Source organism: Mesoplodon densirostris, chromosome 11 (genome assembly GCF_025265405.1).
Source record: "Mesoplodon densirostris isolate mMesDen1 chromosome 11, mMesDen1 primary haplotype, whole genome shotgun sequence".
Taxonomy (NCBI): Eukaryota; Metazoa; Chordata; class Mammalia; order Artiodactyla; family Ziphiidae; genus Mesoplodon; species Mesoplodon densirostris.
Genome location: NC_082671.1, coordinates 71,958,549 through 71,978,363, shown reverse-complemented (window position 1 = coordinate 71,978,363; position 19,815 = coordinate 71,958,549). Strand labels below are relative to the sequence as shown.

General features: G+C 47.6%; 1 protein-coding gene across 1 annotated transcript; it reads right to left on the bottom strand.

The window, feature by feature from the left end:
* Positions 1–5,672: 5,672 nt before the first annotated feature.
* LOC132498944 (apolipoprotein L3-like) lies at positions 5,673–11,272 on the bottom strand. Its single transcript, XM_060113219.1, is given in 4 exon segments — positions 5,673–5,973; positions 6,171–6,311; positions 6,313–6,735; positions 11,169–11,272. Coding segments are annotated over 4 exon segments (939 nt in total). The 5' UTR covers positions 11,243–11,272.
* Positions 11,273–19,815: the final 8,543 nt, after the last annotated feature.

The window sequence follows — 19,815 nt, the reverse complement described above, 5'->3', positions numbered from 1 at the left end:
GGGTATCATTCTATCAGAAGAGCACTCTGCAATTTGCAATTCATTTACTTTTTTATCATGTACTTCAGAATCATTATTTTATTATGTAGGTAGGGAAACAGAGGCAAAGGCAGGGACGTGGCTTGTTCAAGATCACACAGCAAGTCAGCAAAAGAACTAAGGCTCAGAAATAATTTCAGTTAAGTTCCTAACAAACAGACTCTCCTGCAGATAACAACCACACACTCCAGACAAAGTACAAAACAACTACTTCAGGGCTCAGGAAAAGGAACAGAAGAGGGAAGATTTTGAGGGGAGTCAAAACATGGATTCAATGATGGGCAGAGAATGAGTTTGCCATTATTTTGCAGCTTTCTCTTGAAGGCAGCTGCAGTCCGGCACACATAGAAATGACTGAAACTCTGATAGAAAGCCTGCCATCTTTCTGGCCTGAAAAAAACAGAGGACAGAGCCCAGGGCAACCATGACTCTTGGAGAGACAGGAGAAAGTGTTAAAGGAGAGAGCCAAAGAAAGGAAACTCCAAATTCTGTGCATTATCTCTACCCCAGTGTCTGACTGCTCCTGAACCATATATGCATTAAGCAGACTAAAAGAAGTCTGGAATGAGATGATAGTTGCCTCTCATCACAGGTAAGACAGATTTGCAATTTAAGTCTAACCTAGTGAATTGCCTGCCAAAAGGAAAAAAAAATCGGTTTTGGAGGAATATATTGTAAAAGAATCCATAGTCTCTTCAACATAACATTCATAATGTCCAGGATATTTTAAAAAATTACTTGACATAGAACAAGGAAAATGTATCCCATTCTCAAAAAGAAAGACAATCAACAGAGGTCAACCCTAAATGATCCAGACGTGGGAATTAATAAACAAAAATTTAAAGGCATTTATTATAAATATGCTTGATGAGATAAGGAAAAAATATATGTGTATGAAAAGATAGAAATCTCAGCAGAGGAACAGAAAATACCAAAAAAAAAAAAGAAAAGAAAATGAAGCAAATAAAATTTTAGAACTGAAATATACAGTATCTGAAATTTTAAAATGAAATGTTTGCACTTAATAGCAGAATGCGGATGGCAGAGGAAGAGTGACCTTAAACACAGATTTTTTAAAGAAAATATCCAATCTAAGGAAACAAGAGAAAAACGTTCAAAAAAATAAAGCCTCATGGTCTTGTAGGAAAATATCAAAAAGTCTAAAGGTAATGGGTAATTGAAGAATTGGGATCTCAGGAGAAGAGAAGAGCAAATGGAGTGGGACAAAAATATTTGAAGAGGGGCTTCCCTGGTGGCGCAGTGGTTGAGAGTCCGCCTCCCGATGCAGGGGACACGGGTTCATGCCCTGGTCCTGGAAGATCCCACATGCTGTGGAGCGACTGGGCCCGTGAGCCATGGCCATCGGGCCTGCGCATCCGGAGCCTGTGCTCCGCAATGGGAGAGGCCACAACAGTGAGAGGTCCGCGTACCGCAAAAAAAAAAAAAAAAAAAAAAAGTTAATTATAAACATTTTGTTAGGGAGAGGGTTTGAACCTCTGAATATAAAGGTTTAAGTTTTACGCAATTACCGGGCTCTGCCACCTCAACAAAACCCTGGTCTTGGGTGGTTAGTTTGTGCTTGCTTGTTGGTTGAGATTAGATCATTAATTGTTTTGAAGGCACTTATTTAAAGTGGGCCTTATTTCTCTTGTCTTTTCATACTGGGAGAAATGCGTAATAGATAGAAACCGACCTGGATTGCTCCGGTCTGAACTCAGATCACGTAGGACTTTAACCTTTGAACAAATGAACCCTTAACAGCGGTTACACCATTAGGATGTCCTGATCCAACATCGAGGTCGTAAACCTGTTGTTGATATGAACTCTAGAATAGGATTGCACTGTTATCCCTAGGGTAACCTGTTCCGTTGATCAATTTTTTGGATCAGTAAGTGATATTATGCTTTAGCTAGTAGGTCTAGGCTTTAATCACTCAGAGGGTTTTTTGTGCTCCAAGGTCACGCCAACGAAATTGTCAACCCATGTGAAATTTTGTTATTCTTTGGCGGTTTAAGATTATGGTTTTTGGGTTGATTCATTGAAGCTCCATAGGGTCTTCTCGTCTTCTTTTGTTATCCCCACCTCTTCACGGGGAGGTCAATTTCACTGATTAAAAGTAAGAGACAGTAAAACCCTCATGTGGCCACTCATACAAGTCCTTATTTAGAGAACAAATGATATGCTACCTTTGCACAGTCAGGATACCGCGGCCGTTTAACGATTGTCACTGGGCAGGTGGTGCCTCTAATACTGGTGTTGCTAGAGGTGATGTTTTTGGTAAACAGGTGGGGTTTGTGTTTGCCGAGTTCCTTTTACTTTTTTAAATCTTTCCTTGAGTGCACCCCTGTGTTGGGTTAACAGTGTTTTTAATAAATGATTTAGTGTTGGATTGTATTTATTTACTGTTAATTATCAGTATGTTATTAGTTGCTGATGTAAACTTGTGCAAGGAGAAATATTTCTTGTTATTCATGTTAACAGTATTGCTTCTGTAGTCTTATAGATTAGTCCAGTAATAAGGCTAGGAGTTGATTTGCTTAATATTGGAATTGAAATGTGTTTTGTTGTTGAGCTTGAATGCTTTCTTAATTGATGGCTGCTTTTAGGCCAACTATGGTATCGTTTGTTTTTACTCTCTAGTTAAGGTTGTATCCATTTCTAAAAAAACTGTACCTTTTTAGACTAAAGTTTAAATATACGTTGAAGTTTATTATGGTTTTTAGTATTACTTAAAGTTGAACTGAAATTCTTTTCCTGGACAACCAGCTATCACCAGGCTTGTTAGGCTTGTCACCTCTACTTATAAATCTTCTCACTATTTTGCCACATAGATGAGTTTGTTCTAGTAACTGTTCATAAGTAGCTCATCTGGTTTAGGGTAGTTTAGCTTAAGTTCTCTTTGTTAAGTTGTTACTAGTTAAGTCATTATGCAAAAGGTACAAGTGATAAGCTTTGCTTTTTATTACTTTTAATATTTCTTTTATCATTCCCTTATGGTACTTTCTCTATAGCGCCATCAATGTTTAAATTTCTATCTCCTATACTTTAGATGTCTGGTGAATGTGTTATTTGACTCGCTTGTGTCAGTATGGTGGGAAAGGTGTGGGCTAGGTTTAGTTCAAGACATACATAGATCATGAAATCTAGGTGTAAACTAGGTGCTTTATTTAAGCTATGTCTTGTTTTATCCAAGCACACTTTCCAGTATGCTTACCTTGTTACGACATATCTCCTCTCATATAATTGTTTAGCATGTGTTGATGGACTGTGGCTTTGTCATGGCACTTGAGGAGGGTGACGGGCAGTGTGTTCGTGCTTCGTGGCCTTATTCAATTAAGCGCTCAGCTCTTAATTTACTACTAAATCCTCCTTTAGTTTTTAGGTTTCATAAAAACTTTCGTATGGATAAAGGTGTTCTTGGTGTAGAAAATGCAGCCTATTTCTTCCCACCCCATAGATTACACCTTGACCTAACCTTTTTATATGTTATAATTATGCTTACTTTTGCTCCTTTTTAGAGTTTGCTGAAGATGGCGGTATATAGACTGGAGTAGCAAGGGTTGGTGAGGTTTATTGGGGTTTATGGATTATAGAACAGGCTCCTCTAGAGGGGTGTGAAGCACCGCCAAGTCCTTTGAGTTTTAAGCTGTTGCTAGTAGTACTCTGGCGAATAGTCTAGTTCTTAGGATTATTTGGGTTTAGGGCTAAGCATAGCGGGTTATCTAATCCCAGTTTGGGTCTTAGCTATCGTGTGATCAGAATATATTAAAGTCACTTTCGTAGTTTACTTTTGTTTTAATTATGGCTTTTTACAGCTTAATTAAGGTTTAACTTTATCTTGTATGGTTTTTTAACACGCTTTACGCCATAGTTCTATTAATTCGGGTCAATCATATGACCGCGGTGGCTGGCATGAAATTTACCAACCCTAATTAACATGGCTTAGTCACACTTTCGTTTATGGCTCAGTTTTTATCACTGCTGTCTCCCGTGGGGACGTGGCTGAACAAGGCGTTGTGAGCTGCTGGTGTGGCGTGTTTGACACCTGCTCCTTTTTTTTTTTTTTTTTGCGGTACGTGGGCCTTTCACTGTTGTGGCCTCTCCCGTTGTGGATCACAGGCTCCGGACGCGCAGGCTCAGCGGCCATGGCTCACGGGGCCCAGGTGCTCCGCGGCATGTGGGATCCTCCCGGACCGGGGCACAAACCCGTGTCCCCTGCATCGGCAGGCGGACTCTCAACCACTGTGCCACCAGGGAAGCCCAGACACCTGCTCCTTTTAATCTTAGTGATTTAGGGGACATTCTCACCAGGGTGAGGATACCTGCATGTGTAATTCTATTAAAAACTAATAGAAAGGCTGGGACCAAACCTTGATGTTCATGGGGCTAGTGGGCCCATCTAGACATTTTCAGTGTCTTGCTTTATGAGATGTTCAAGCAACATTAACTTGCTGCACATAGGTGATGTTTGTATGGTTATATTACGTGGCTTATGTCAGATTTAGTATTAGATTTTTGATAATATGGTTGGCAAATCTAGGGGGATGTCTGTCTATATGGGTGGTGAATATCTAAGTAGTTCATTTGTATGATAGGAAAGGGGCTGAGTTTAATTCATTGGGATATATAACTGTTCTAAGCCGTGGGGGGAATAGTAAAGTGCTATGTCCTATAGCCATTAACTGATTGTACAACGCAGGTTGCTCTTGCCAAGTAACAAATACGTCCAAGTCCAGCTACAATTTGCTTGACTGTGTTAAGACCTTTTAAAGTCATAGCTGAGTCTAAGCACTTTCTCTCCCAAAAATAAAAAATACCAAATGTATGAAATCAGTTATGCGTGAGCATGGGCTGATTAGTCATTAACCCATTGAGATGTCTTATTTAATGGGAAAGGGTGGGCGATTTGGGCTTCCCTGGTGGCGCAGTGGTTGAGAGTCCACCTGCCGATGCAGGGGACACGGGTTCGTGCCCCGGTCCAGGAAGATCCCACATGCCGTGGAGTGGCTGGGCCCGTGAGCCATGGCCACTGAGCCGGAGCCTGTGCTCCGCAACGGGAGGGACCACAACAGTGAGAGGCCCGCAAAACAAACAAACAAACAAACAAAAAGAAATCACTGCCTAATTAAGATAAACCTGCTGGAATCAAAGGCGAGCTGATACTGGAAAAGTAGGGCTAGAGACCACCACCAGAGACATCAAACCCTGGGGAGGGGTGAGAGAGGAGCCCCTGCTACTTCTCCTGGATCCCAGCCATCCTAACTCTTTGGCTTTTTCCCACGTTCAACCCTTTCATATTCCTGGCCTCTTGTTGCTAGTTCCCCCTCCCTCTCCCTTTATTCTTCCCCCAGTGTCTACTTTAGTCCAAAATAAGTGGCTTCTCTCCTCCCCTCACTCTCTAGGCCCCTTTCCTCCCTTCGTCCAGGCTCCACGCTCCTTCCTTCTCTCTCCCCCATCTGCCACCTGCATTTATCCCTCCCCTGCTGTGCTCAGCTACAGAAATGCCAAATTCCTAACACCTAGATACATCTATGTTATCTGCCTTCCTTTTCCCTCTAACAAGGCGCCTCCGTGCCTTGGCCCCGCACGTGTCCCTGGTCCCTGCACAGCTCGGGGCGTGGCGGAGTCCAGCCCTACTGCAGACGCTCATAGATGCGGGTGAGCATCTCCAACTTCTCCTCCAGCTCCCGGGCCTGCTGCGTCAGCCTTTCAGCCGACTCCGCCTTTGCCCCCTCATGCAAGTGCTTTGCCTCTTTCACCAGGAAGGCCACTTCCATCAGAAGGGAGACACCTGCCTCGGCCACACCCATAATCCGGGCTCCTTTGGTCATTGCCAGTGCCGTGCCTTTGAAAGTAACCTCTTCCTGCTGGCTGCTTTGGACTGAGATTATTCCACTGCTGATGAAGACGTTTGCATCGGCTGCTAAGCCAGGGCTGCTTTTTTTTTTTTTTTTTTTTCCGGTACGTGGGACTCTCACCGTTGTGGCCTCTCCCGTTGCGGAGCACAGGCTCTAGACGCGCAGGCTCAGCAGCCATGGCTCACGGGCCCAGCCGCTCCGCGGCATGTGGGATCTTCCCGGACCGGGGCACGAACCTGTGTCCCCTGCATCGGCTGGCGGACTCTCAACCACCGTGCCACCAGGGAAGCCCCAGGGTTGCTTTTGACCGTCTCCATGGCATGGATATTCATTTCAATGCGTTGCATAGCTTCTGTGAATTTCTTTGTTGTGCTAACAGTTTGGGGGCTGATCTTAAGTACCTCCAGGAACGCCAGTTGACATCAGGCGACTGACTCCGGGTTTTGCTGACAACGTGCTGATGAGTTCCACGATGCTGGTGGACACACTGGTCACAGCAGCTGCTGCTCCCAGCCCTAACGCAGTGGCGGAGAGTGCCAGACTCGCCCCCGCTATCATGGGTGCCAAAGCCAGGCCAAGGTTGGTCAGGACACCAGACACAGCGCCAGTAGAGTTGGCCACAATGTTGGAGATGGTGCAGTCCCTGTGGACCTTGTCAACCTTGTCTGCGAGTGCGTGGAGCTTTCCTATGAGCTCCTCTAGCTCCCATTTTACCCAAGGAAACCTGTTCAAAAACCTCTTCCTGTCCAGCTGGTCTTTTTGGAGCGTGACTTGGTGCTCCATGGCCAAGTCTGTTTTCAGCTCACTCAGATATTGATACAGTGCATCTGAGTCTTCCCTGTAACAATGAAGGTCAAGGGATTAGAAAGACAGTTTGCTTGTCCATAAAATAGGCTCAACAAGATCTATTCTGTAAATCACAGAGGTTTTGTTATAAATCAAATAGAAAAGGATTTCACAAATGTAAATTTTTCTCTTTCAACATTAAACACAAATTTTTGCATCTTGTAGATGTTCCATATACTTATTCAATCGTGGAATAACTAAGCAAAAGTCATCTTAGGATACTTTTAACTTAAGATAGGTATTTGAGGGAATTCCCTAATGGCCCAGTGGTTAGGACTCTGCGCTCCCACTGCAGGGGGCACAGGTTCGATCCCTGGTTGGGGAAGTAGGATGCCACAACATACATGGCAAGGCCAAAAAAAACATGGTGTTTGATAAAGACGCTTCAGAGGCAGGTCAACACAATCACTTCCAAAGAGTAGGCAGAGTGGGAACTCCACAGAGGAGCACAGAGAAGTGGGATTGGAGCAGAAAAACCTTCATTCAGAGAACCTTAGTGTGTAGTGAGGAGTCAACCTGCTCTTCGCCCTTGGCTACTGGGAAGTCGTCCCTGAGCCCCTAGAATATTCTGGCTGATAGGAGAGTCCTCGTCTGCCTGGGCCTTTGGCCACTGGACAGTCTAACAGGGTGACATGTGATGGGGCCCCTGGGTCACGTGGTATCACATCTGACCTCTGGTGGAGCTGGACACTAGGGCATCAGTCTGACCTCCGGGTGGGCAGGAGACAACAGGTCAGCTGTGCGGGCAGCAAGTGACTGAGCCCAAATAAAACTCCATACGCTGAGGGTCCTGTTGGAAAAGGTTCTCTCCTTGGTCAAGTTTTAGTCAGGCTCTTCTGAGCCCTCTTCTCCGAAAGGCCTCAACCTCCGCCTTTGGTGTCCTGTCCTTGACGGCCTGTATTGCCCAGTCTCAGCAAAAATTCGTCCAAGTCAGTTTAGTGAGAAGCCTTCCCACTGTTTAGATCTTATCATGTTTGATATCTGATCAAACTCCTCATCTCCCACCTTTGATGCATACGTCCTTTACTTGCTTTTAGCAAGAATCCTGTTAGCAAATTTCAACAAGAATCCCCCTGCCCTCGATGTCTCCTCTCAGTGATTTTCCATCCCACGCCCCTCACTCTGATTATTGGCTACAAATCCCCATCATCTTTGCTGTATTCGGACTTGCGCCCATCTGCCTCCTCTGCTGCGATGGTCTTCACACCTATCACGATCGTCCTACAGAGAGCCTTCCTTATCGTTTTAACAAGAGTCAGAATATATTTCTTTAAACAGGTGAACGCCCCTGGCGGGCAGCGCTCCGTGTGCCCTGCCACACACTGAAACCAGGACAGGGACACGTCCTGAGGACAATGGAAGCTTCCTGTGTGAAACCCGCCAAACTCTGCCCTGTTGCTGATGAGAACCGGCATCCTTCCCTGTAATAGACCGTAACTGGGGTCGTGACAGTTTTCAGGGAGTTCTGTGCCTCCTTCTAGGGAATTCTCATACCTGGTGGTAGCTTTGGGGATCTCCCAAATTTGTCATTGGGGTCAAATGTAAGGACAGTCCTGGGGACCGTGCCTCAGACTTTGAGGAACGGCTAGCTCTGTGTGTTTAGAATTAAAAAAAAAAAAAAGAAAAGAAACTCAGAGATAAAAGTGACCTTAATGATCATTTTGCCTGGCACCTGCTGTCTTCCAAGCCTGATGTCCTTGGTCTTCCCAGCTGAAGGTCACTAGGTCCATCCACTTCCCCAGTTGACTAGGAAGCAGGTGATCTGCTATTAACCCTGCTTCCCCTTGGACTCTCCAGCCCGCCTCACTGATTCCTGACCCATGACCCAGCACCCCCGACTTCTCAGGGGTCACCAGCTTAACTCATACCTTAGCTGGTGACAACTTCACATGCCTGCACACCAAGGCCATGTGCAACTTTATGGAACCTCTCAAAGATTCAAGAGACTTTAAGAAACATCCATATAAACTGCTAAGCTTGAAGAGACCTGCATTTGCACAAGCTGGTGGAGGAAGACTTTTCCTCTTTGGTGGGGACTTGTGAAGGCTCGTCAGAATCCCTCAAATCACACAAAATTGGCAGCCACTCGTTGTGATGCTGGAGGTCTCACTAAGCCACACGGCCTTCCCACTGGTCAGGGCTACTCTATGTAGATGGGAAGAGGGTCCCAGATGGCAGTGGAGAACCCCAGGTCCCAGGCAGGGTGTGGAGGACTCAGTCACCCAGGGCCCTCTATGCTCAGCATGAGGGGATCAAGTCAGGGAGGGAAGAAATTCCCCTCTGCCACTCATAGGACCTCTGCTAGGGTCACAGCCCCTCCAGTTTTGTGTCCTAGGGACCCACTCGCCTCACTCTAGTCCTGGCTCTGCTGCCCAAGCCTTCCTACTAGTCCTCCAACCTGGACCCCTCTGCCCCATCCTGACCCCTGGGTCTGACCCTGGTCCAGGCCTCCCTGGGCCTTTGGATGAGATGATTGCACTTGGTTCCCCATCTGTGACCCTGCAGTTCACTCTAAGGCCATCACCACAATCCATCAGATTGAATTGCTATTCCCATTGGACACATGACAAATCTGAGACTCCAAGTCTTAAGCTCAGAGCCCCAGAGCTGGGCAGGGATAGAGCCAGGATCCAACCCAGCTCCATCCAATTCCACTCCAGCCTCTCTGCCTTATGGGCCAGCAGGATCCTGCAGTGTTGGTACAGTTCCTAAGATGGAGATTAAAAGGGCTCCAGCCAGGGGCTTCCCTGGTGGCGCAGTGGTTGAGGGTCCGCCTGCCGATGCAGGGGACACAGGTTCGTTCCCCGGTCCGGGAAGATCCCACATTGCCGCGGAGCGGCTGGGCCCGTGAGCCATGGCCGCTGAGCCTGCACGTCCGGAGCCTGTGCTGTGCAACGGGAGAGGCCACAACAGTATGAGGCCCGCGTATTGCCAAAAAAAAAAGAAAAAAAAAAAAAAAAAAGGGCTCTAGCCAGAATCCCCAGGAACACAAACTGATGGTGTCAGGATTTTCTGACTTGTCCCAAAGGAAGTCCTACTTGGTTCTCATCTACAGGAACAAGACCCTTGGCTCCTAGGAACCTGGGCCACAGCAGTGAAAGCTCCGAATCCTAACCACTAAACCACCAGGAAATTCCCTTTAGACACTGTTTTTCAAAGCAGTTGTCTAAATAGCGGTGGCGCAGTGTTGGATGTTGGACATCCAACACCTGAGGTATTGGATCCTCAGGTTCCCTGAAATAGAATACTCTGGACCTCAATAGCCACCTTTATTCACGTAGGGAAAGGATTTTTCCATTTGGAGATGAACCTGTTGGAGTCACAGGGTCCGGAGAAAAACAGAGGAAGCTATAGGAAGAGACAAACCAAAACCGGATAGAACCAGCTGGAACCAAGGTGGCAAGGTATCTGACCTCACCAGACCCTCAGTCTCATTCTAGGCTGATTTTACTACATTAGCTACTAGATGACACACCTACGGATGACCATGACCGGAAGATGCAGACCAAAAAAGGATAAAAAGGGCATGGCACCCTGTTTCCAGGAGAGCCTGACCCCTTCCCTGGTAGATGAATGCTCTTCCTCCCTGTCATGAGCCTCACTCCTCTTCCCTCTGTCTTTACTCTTTACAATCAAATCCCTCTCACCATGTGGGTGAGAAGTTGATCTGCGAATTAAGTTCCCACTTCTCCATTCTTTGGCCACTGAAGAAAACTTGGTCTGCATGGATCTCAGCTTTGGTTTTGGTTGTTTTGGGCTGCAGAAACCTGAACTCACATCATCTCTTCTGTGCTTTCTTTTAATTCTTGTGCTTATATCAATAACAAGTGAGACTGAAAATAACCTTCTAAAAAGAAGAGCCTTTGCAGTCTATTTATTACCCTGCTTTTGTAAATCAGAAAAGAACAGCATATCTCCCCTAAGACTTAAGGAAGAAGCTCCAGCTCCACCTTCAGCTCCCAAAGCTGAAATTCTACAGAAACGATTCCCTGAACAATTGACTTATGGGACATTAACACTATCTTTAAGTACTCTATAAGCATTAAAAAATGACATCATAAAAACTGAAAATAAAATAAAGTTAACATTAATTGAGCACATACTATGTTCAGCCATCATGTGAAGCACTTTGCATGCATGATCTCAGTTTCCTCACAATAAAACTGAACAGATGAAGAAACTAAGGCAGAGAGTAGTTCAGTAACTTGTGCAAGGTCATAACATGCCCCTTCCTTGCAGGTTTCATCTCTTCCCAACCTGAGGCTGTTCACTGACAAGGAGGAAACATTCCCAATGGAAACTTGAGAAGGAACATCCTTGACCCCAACCATAGGATCCTGCCTGGAGGAGGTATGTCTGCCAGGAGGAAATGAGCCTGGGGCAGGGGCATGTGGGTGACATTCCTGGTGCATCCATGCAGGTTACCTGGAGAAAGCAGCCTTAGTCTCAATTCTCTTCAGGACTTTAGTCAGCAGGAGTAGCAGTTCCTCTCTGCTCATTACGTCCCAGAGACACTCGATGACGTCCTCAAAAAAGCTCTCTAGATGAAAAGAAAAGGGAATAAGATGAGAAGAATTTGTGGTGGAACAGAAATGATATTGAGTGTAAAGGGGTTAAAATTCATCTTCCTGAGCAGCCGTCACCTGGGGTACTGTTGGTGGAGTTACCTGCTGTTATGGATGGAACTGTTTCTCTCCCACCATTGAATCCATAGGTTGAAGCCCTGACCCCCCCAGGTAGGTGACTGTATTTGAAGATAGGGCCTTTAAGGAGGTAATTATGGTGAAATGAGGTCATAGGTGTGGGGCCCTAATCCAATAAGCATCCTGTCCTTATTAGAAGAGAAGAGACACCAGAGTCTCTCTCTCTCTCTCTTTCTCTCTCTCTCTCTCCCTCCCCACTCCCCACCCTCCTTACAGAGGACAGGCCATGTGAGGACAGAGCTAGAAGGCAGTTGTGATTTGCAAGCCAGGAGGAGAGGTCTCACCAGAACCCAACCCCGCCAGTTCTTTGATCTTGGACTTCCAGCCTCCAGAACTAATTATCTACTCCTGGGATTTAGATGTCTTTAGGAATCTAAAGTTTTAAACCTTTAGAAAGGGAATGAAGACAGGGCACATATGGTTTATTAGTTACCATTTCCAGCAGAGTCTGAAAAGCACCCAATAAATGAATGTTTTCATGTTTTGGCAGTGAAACAAACAAATATTCACATTAAATGGGAAAAAGACTGTAATGACTATAAATAGTCTCAGGTCTGTACAGGGCAACATTACTGCCCAGATGAGTTACCAAAAACGTGTGTGTGTTTCAGAAATTTGGAGGTGATAGAATTGCTGATAAGAGACTGGCGACTAGTGTGTGTATATGTGTGGGCTGGGACTTGATGTAAAATGGGTTTCCTCTATATCCACACCAAGAGGCATTATTCTTATATCACAGAAGAAGAAAGTGAGACTCAGACAGGATAAGGGACCACCCAAGGCCCGCAAGCAGAAAGGTCAGAGGTTGAATCCAAGGCCAACCATCAAGACAATTCTTTGAAGCCTCCTTGTATTTAAAAAACTGTGATTTCTTCATTCTACTCTGTAGTATACTATGGGGCTTCTTTGCAACTAGTGTCTGTAGTGTACACAGAAGTAGAAATATAATGTTGTATACACAAAACTTATACAATGTTATAACCCGATGTTACCTCAATTAAAAAAAAAGTTTCAGGGCTTCCCTGGTGGCGCAGTGGTTGAGAGTCCGCCTGCCAATGCAGGGGACACGGGTTCGTGCCCCAGTCCGGGAAGATCCCACATGCCGTGGAGCGGCTGGGCCCATGAGCCATGGCCGCTGAGCCTGCGCATCTGGAGCCTGTGCTCCGCAATGGGAGAGGCCACAGCAGTGAGAGGCCCGCATACCACACACACACACACACAAAAGTTTCAGACCACACGCCACTGTGTAAAACTACCATGGGAGGGAGAGGATTCCTCCTGCTAATCACAGACACTCCAGGCTGGGCAGCGGAGGGCGATTCCTGGGGTGGGACCCCTGGTTCTGATCCTATGATCAATCCCCATCACCTCTCTCTCCTCCAGGCTGGTCCCAGAGGACCCAGTTCCCCACTGGCTCCACTGGACCCAAGCTGAACTGTTGATAAACAGGAGGTCACCTTGTTCCGGAGGAGAGTTGATCCTCAGGAATTCACCAGCCCAGCCCTCCCTCAAGGATCCCAGTCTGCTGGGATGGCGGCTCCTGGCTTCTAATCTGTTCTCCCCTCCCTTATCCTTCAGCTTGACTAATTTGCTCTCCAGGGCGAGGGCGGCCCCAGGGAGGACGTGGTTTGGTCATTGAGCAACGCAGTGATGGGGGAGAAGCAATCCTGAGGAAACGAAACTCGAGGAAACAGCAGTGCTCCTGTGGGGGTGTGGTGATTGTTTAGGTTTTCCTTTTTCCCCCTTCACTAAGGGAGAAAGGAACCTAGGGCTTACGTGGAGGGAACCCACGGCACTAAATCTGTGCATTGATTGGATGGGGGTGGGTGGGGGAAATAACTGAGCACCCACATCTCTGCAGGGTTATTGAGATCCATAGAACCAGTACCTGCCTGAGGCAGTTACACCTGGTAAGCAGGTACCCTGACAGAGCTGCGGGCAGTTGGGGGTGGGGGTGGGGGTGAGAAGTCTGGGGGTGGGGGTGAGAAGTCTGGGGGAGGGGAGGTTTCAACTTGAAACTAACAAATTCCACGTAGAGGGGACAGCAACCACACTTAGGCAGGACCTGCTGTGTGGCAGGCATTGGCCCACGCCACAAACACACATTATATTTGAACCTCTAAACAACATAGGGAAATATTATTCTCATTTTACAGGTGAGGTCAGGTAAGGTGCTCCAGGTCACACAGGTGGGAGGTGGCAAAGGCCAGGCTGGGGCTCAGTTCAGGGTCCACTGAGCCTCCCAGAGCGGCTGGGCTGGCAGCAGGGCGAGAGCTGAAGGCAACAGCCTCTGTGGTAACGCCCCAGGGTCTGGGAGCAGGGGGTGCTGGGACAAAGGGAGAGGCCAGGAGAAGCCTCCAGGGATGCTGGCGGACCTCCTCTCCCCGCCCCACCCAGCCTCGGGGATTCTCATCTGCTGCCCCCCCTCCCCATGGGCTGTCCTGTCCTCACTTTTGAGGCACTTGCTGGATGGCGGTGCAGGGCTAGGGGGTGAGGAAGTGAGCATCTTGGTCCTGGCTCCCTGAGGGGGGGGGGCTGGGAAGGAGGTTGTGGGGACAGACCCCTGGGTTTGGGGAGTTCCTCTTGGCCCCTCTTGGGGGCTCGCGGATGCTTATCCATCCCGTTCTTGGTTCTTGATTCCTCTGTTGGTTAACTCAGCCTGGAGGCACCACCCTCAGTTCTAGGTCACAAGTAGGAACCAGCCAGAGAAGAAGCAGCTGACTACCTAAGTAGCAGAAGGTTACTGTGCTCATGGTGGCAGCAGCTGGGGTCTCAGAGTCTTCCCTTCAGCCCGCCCGCCTGTGTCAGGCTGGAAGGAGGTGTCGCTTCACCCTTCACCCTTCTCTTGGGAAAGAGAAACAGACTGTGGGCTTGATCATGAGTGAGCAGTGGCTGCAGGGACCAGCAAGGGGCGAGTTCTCTGGTGGGTTTCCCTGGGACGGCCACCAGTGCCACAGTGGACTTAACCCAGAGAGGTTCTCTGTCTCCTGGGCTCTGCTGGCCGCTAGTTAAGGAAAGTTACTCATCTCCCGTCAGCTGCCTCCAAGCCCAGGCAGAGTCCTGCTCTCCTGTTGCGGCACAAGGAGAAGCTAATCAGACATCTGCAAAGTTATAGAAGTGAAGCAATAAAACCAAATACAGAAAAAAAGATAAGAAGGGAATACTCTGGAAATTACGTGAGGCTGGGAACACTAGTGTTTGCTAATGGGTAATAATTAATAACGATACAGTGTCTATGACGTGCAAGGCTCCTGAAACTTTGTTCGGCCCTAGTGATGTAACGGTATTAGGAGAAGGTGGGGAGCCATATAAGAAGAACTATAAAAGTAAGTGAAATTATTATCTTTCCTGGAAGGAAGTAAATAAATAATATCAAAAATTTTCAATCAAGACAAAGAAAAATGGAGTACCTAATGTTTATTAGCTACTGTGGTTGATGACTCTTTGCATCAGGCACTGTTCTAAGTGCCTGGTATGCATTCACTCACTTTTAGTTCTCACAATAACCCTAGAAGCAAGGAAACTGGAGCTCAGAGAGGTTAAGTAATTTACTCAAAGCACTCAGCTAGTGGCAGAGCCAGAATTCAAGTCCAGGTTCCTGGCTCCAGTGCACACTCTCACACTATTCTCTCTCCCAATGTAAGAAATCATTTTAACACATTGATTAACTGCCTAAAGAAAAAGCAAAAGATTAAAGTGGTTTTCCCTGGGAAGGGCTGAGCAGAACCTACTGTGTGAACCGATTTGTTTTAAAGATATGCACTTATTATTTTAGGTTGTTTTAACTCTAGGACAGCAGAGGTCCCTTTATAGTAGTTAGTAACCCACCACCTTAAAGGTGATGGGAGCAGCTGGATCAAGTGCCAACGAGAAATGAGCCTGATGTGTCCTGATGTGACAACTGTCAGTGCAGCAGAAACATTCGTGTTTATAAAACCAAGTCTCTCTAAGAAAGGTAGGGATGATGACAGGGGTAAAGCAGAATAATCGGAGTGAACTGTAACCTTAAACAGATACATTTTCCAGCAACATCTTGCCCACCCACATAGGCACCCATGGGCTTCTGTCCACTCAAGGGAAGCAAGACTCCTTGCAGGGGAAGTGAGTTCCGCAGGCCGGCATATCTGCTACTCCAAAGGCAAGGATGCTCTTGAAGACGTTCAGAGCAGTGTTTAGAAGGGGCACCACAGGTAAGGCCTAATGACTTACATATAGCAGTAATAATAATAATAATAATAATAAAAATAACAATAATAATGATTACTATGATCATGTATTTAGGCCAGGCTGAGTCAGTGAAAGGCCATGAGTTCATAATAATATTCAAATGAGAAGAGTTTAGATAAAGTGTGTCCAAAGAGGGAGATATAAAGGTCAAAAAAGGGGGCTTCCCTGGTGGCGCAGTGGTTGAGAGTCCGCCTGCCGAGGCAGGGGACACGGGTTCGTGCCCCGGTCCGGGAAGATCCCACATGCCGCCGAGCAGCTGGGCCCGTGAGCCATGGCCGCTGAGCCTGCGCGTCCGGAGCCTGTGCTCAGCAACGGGAGAGGCCACAACAGTGAGAGGCCCGCGTACCGCAAAAAAAAAAAAAAAAAAAAAAATGTAGCTATGCTCCAAAAAAGAGTGAGTATAATGGGAAATATTTCATTGTTAATTGAATTTAATAAGAAGAGGAGTTTTAAAGTCTATGGGGATATTCCCTTCTGTTTATTTATGGGACTGTTTATATAGGATTGAGAAAGAAAAATAGAACATCCATGGACATCCCAGGCTGGCCTGGTATCACAACAGGGCGATGCTATTCTCTGTTGGATGTAAAGACTCTCAGAGCACACAACCTCAGACCGCGGTACCCTGAGAGCAGGAGGCAATGCAACAGCAAACACTCGTCACTGTGCTGCCGCCAACACAACTCTCCCTCCCTTGGCTGCAAAGCATGACTGTCCTTCTTTACCGATTATACCTTTATCCTCACTCTGGTCTCCCCTCTCCATAGATGGATTTACTGAGACACCTTCAGCGTGAACTGCCCCCCATTCTCTGCAGCACCCCATCCACAGAGGCCCCATTTCCTTAGAGCCTCCCCCAAATGGCCTGACCTGAGCCCCAATCCTAGAATCTTTCTTTCTAACACCTTCTTTCTGCGACGCCCAGGGTCCTCCCTCAGGAAGAGTCACAGACGGCTCGTCCACTAGGGCAGTGTGCCTGAGGCTGCAGGCGCTGACAGTGTGGACGGAGAGGATACACGCAGGCAGCCCCGGCGGCGAGGGCGAGGATGCCTAAAGCAGGTTCCTTTCTCTTTCCAAGCCACCCTTGCTCTGCTCACTCCCCGGCTGGTCCATTTCCAGCTCCTGTGCTTTGTTCTCAGACCTGATCTTAACAACACAGTGTTCCTGCGTCCTTGGATGCTTTCCTGCCCACCTGCTCTCATGCACTTCCATCTCCTCCAAAGCCACTCGCCTCCCCCCTCGACCCTTCTGCCTCTCGTCTCAGGGCCTGGACATCAGGTATGTGTTGCTGGGCCCCTCTGCGGCGAGGGGTGACTGTATGACCCAGTCCTGGCTAACAAGGCACAGAAGAACTCAGCAGAGGGTGTCCTGGAGGCTCCCTGCTGTAAGGGACAGGTGGGAGAGGAGAGCTGGCTCGTCCCCTGCCTCCTTCCCTGCCTCGAAGCTGCACGAGCCCAGGAGCCAGGGCAGCCAATTGAAATCATGAAACACAGAGACCGGGAGGCAAGGAGGGGGCGGAGGAGTGCTCGGGCAGAGAGGCTGGATCCTGGATGACTCCAAACACCTGTCACTGGGGCTGCGCCCTCGACCTCCTCCTTCTCTGCCACTCTCGGCCTGGCCCTGACCCTCGTGTGCAGCCTCATCTGGGTGTGGGTGCTGGACGGTGCTCCCCCCTGCTGGATTACTCTACGGGGCGTCCTCCTCTGTTAACCTCTGGTCCATAACTTCCCGGAATAGTTGTTGGTGGGAGAAGCCTGTCCCCACCCAACTGCATAGCCAGACACACTCTCCTCTCCCTGTGAGGGGACAGAGATTCTCACCAAGCACCTCCCTCCATGTAGCTGCAGGGCATCCTCCTTGGTCAGGGAAAGGAGGGGTTAAGACAGGATCAAGTTCAGAGTCTTTAGCCCAGCCCCCAGGCCCTCCTACTGCTCCAGCTCTGGTCTTCCTCACCACTCCCTGCCTCCCTGGACCTGGTCCAGGTGCCTGGAGGACTCCTAGCCCCCTGGCCTCTGATCTCCCCCCAGCCTCCGGGCTTTTGCTCAGACTGTTCCTCCCCCTGCAGTGCCTTTCCCCACCTGCTTCACCAGGTGAAAGGTTACCTGTTCTTGGAGGCCCAGCTCCAAAGCCTCCTGCCGCTGTTTCCTTCCCCCAATTCCTCTCCAGGATCTCCTGGAATGTTGCACTTTCCTGGTCGTGGTTCTATTTGTATGGAGTTTCTTCAGCTCTGAGACACTGTCAGGGACCTTGTCTATTCTCTGCTGCACCTCCTGCTCTAGGGCCTCCGGGGCACCCTCCGCCCTCCCGGGCACAGCCTGGCTAAAATACGAGGTGTGGGACCCATTAGGGGGACATGAAACAACCAGCTTCTCGATGACTCAACACAGCCCCTGTTTCACCTGCGGTCGAGTAATTCCACTTTTTTTCCTAGTCTATCTCGATGAAAAGTTCTTTCTGATAGGTAGTGCTGTCAGATTTCTGAATGTTTCTGTTTACGGGCATCCCTTGCTTTCCAAAATATCATCCTCGGCCAGTAAACTTTGATGAAAGGCCTACATCTGCATCTATGGCATCTTGGTTTGCTAAAGGTTTCGTAGGAACACTTTACATTCAGGTAGCAGGAAACACCTGTATTTTCTCATGTCTCCTTACTCCAGCCATGATATATATATATATACATTTTAAAAAAATAAATTTATTTTTGGCTGCACACGGGCTTTCTCTAGTTGCGGAGAGTGGGAGGATACTCTTCCTTGTGGTGCACGGGTTTCTCATTGTGGTGGCTTCTCTTGTTGTGGAGCATGGGCTCCAGGGCACGCGGGCTTCAGTAGTTGCAGCACACGGGCTCAGTAGTTGTGGCTCACGGGCTCTAGAGCGCAGGCTCAGTAATTGTGTCGCACAGGCTTAGCTGCTCCGCGGCATGTGGGATCTTCCCGGACCAGGGCTCGAACCCGTGTCCCCTGCATTGGCAGGCAGATTCTCAACCACTGCGCCACCAGGGAAGTCCCAAGGATGTTTTATTTTTAATGTTTAATTGGAATAAAATATACAAAACATAAAATTTACCATTTAAACATTTTAAGTGTACAGTTCAATGGCATTAAGTGCATTCACATTGTTGTGCAAACAGCATAACCAACCAAATCGCAGAACGTTTTACATCTTGCAAAACGAAAACTCTAAACTCATTAAACTTTAACTCCCCTTCCCCCTCCCACAGCCCCTGGCAACCAGCATTTTACTTTCTGTCTCGGTGAATTTGACTTCTCTAGGTGCCTCATATAAGCAGAATCATATGGTGCTTATCTTTTTGTGACTGGCTTATTTCACTTAGGATAATGTCCTCAAATTTCATCATGTTATAGCACATGTCCGAATGTCCTTTTTTAATGTCAATACTATTCCATTGTAGGTATACAGCGCATTTTCCTAATCCTATCATCCAGTAATGGAAGCTTGGGTGGCTTCACCTTTGGGCTATTGTGAATAATGTTGCTATGAACAGGGGTGTACCAATATGTCTTCTAGACTCTGCTTTCAATTAGTTTTGGTCTATAGCCGGAAGTGGAATGGCCGATCACGTGGTAATTCTACATTTAAGTTTCTGAGGCACCGTCATACTCATACTGTTTTCCACAGTGGCTAGATGCTGCTATTTTTAAGGCCATATTTTAGCACAACAGTGAGACCAGACCAGGATCTCCTTGGTTGCCTGGCTGCCAGGAGGATAGAGGTTGGTGGTGCCCCCTGGCACATGCCCCAGGATGTCTGGTGGTGTGGCTCTCACAGCCCCCTCTCCATCACAGCCCCCCCTCCACTCTCACATGCCACTCCTTGCCCCTCCTGTTTTGGGATCTGCTGAACTTGAGGCTATTTCCTCTCTCCGGGTAAAGGTTGTCTGCAAAGTACTTAGTGCTGACACTTAGCAGAGTGCCTTTCAACTTCAAATGTCTAATCCAAATCAATTACTCAATTACCTGTTTTAAATTAGGATCCAAAATCTGTTGTTAGCTCTGAGAATGTGTCCAATTCTCTTAAACATTATACTGTCGGCTGAAGAAAAGGCACAACGTGAGACCTGTGAGTTAAGTTTCATCTGGGGCGAAATGAGGACTGCAGCCCAGGAGACAGCATTTCAGAGA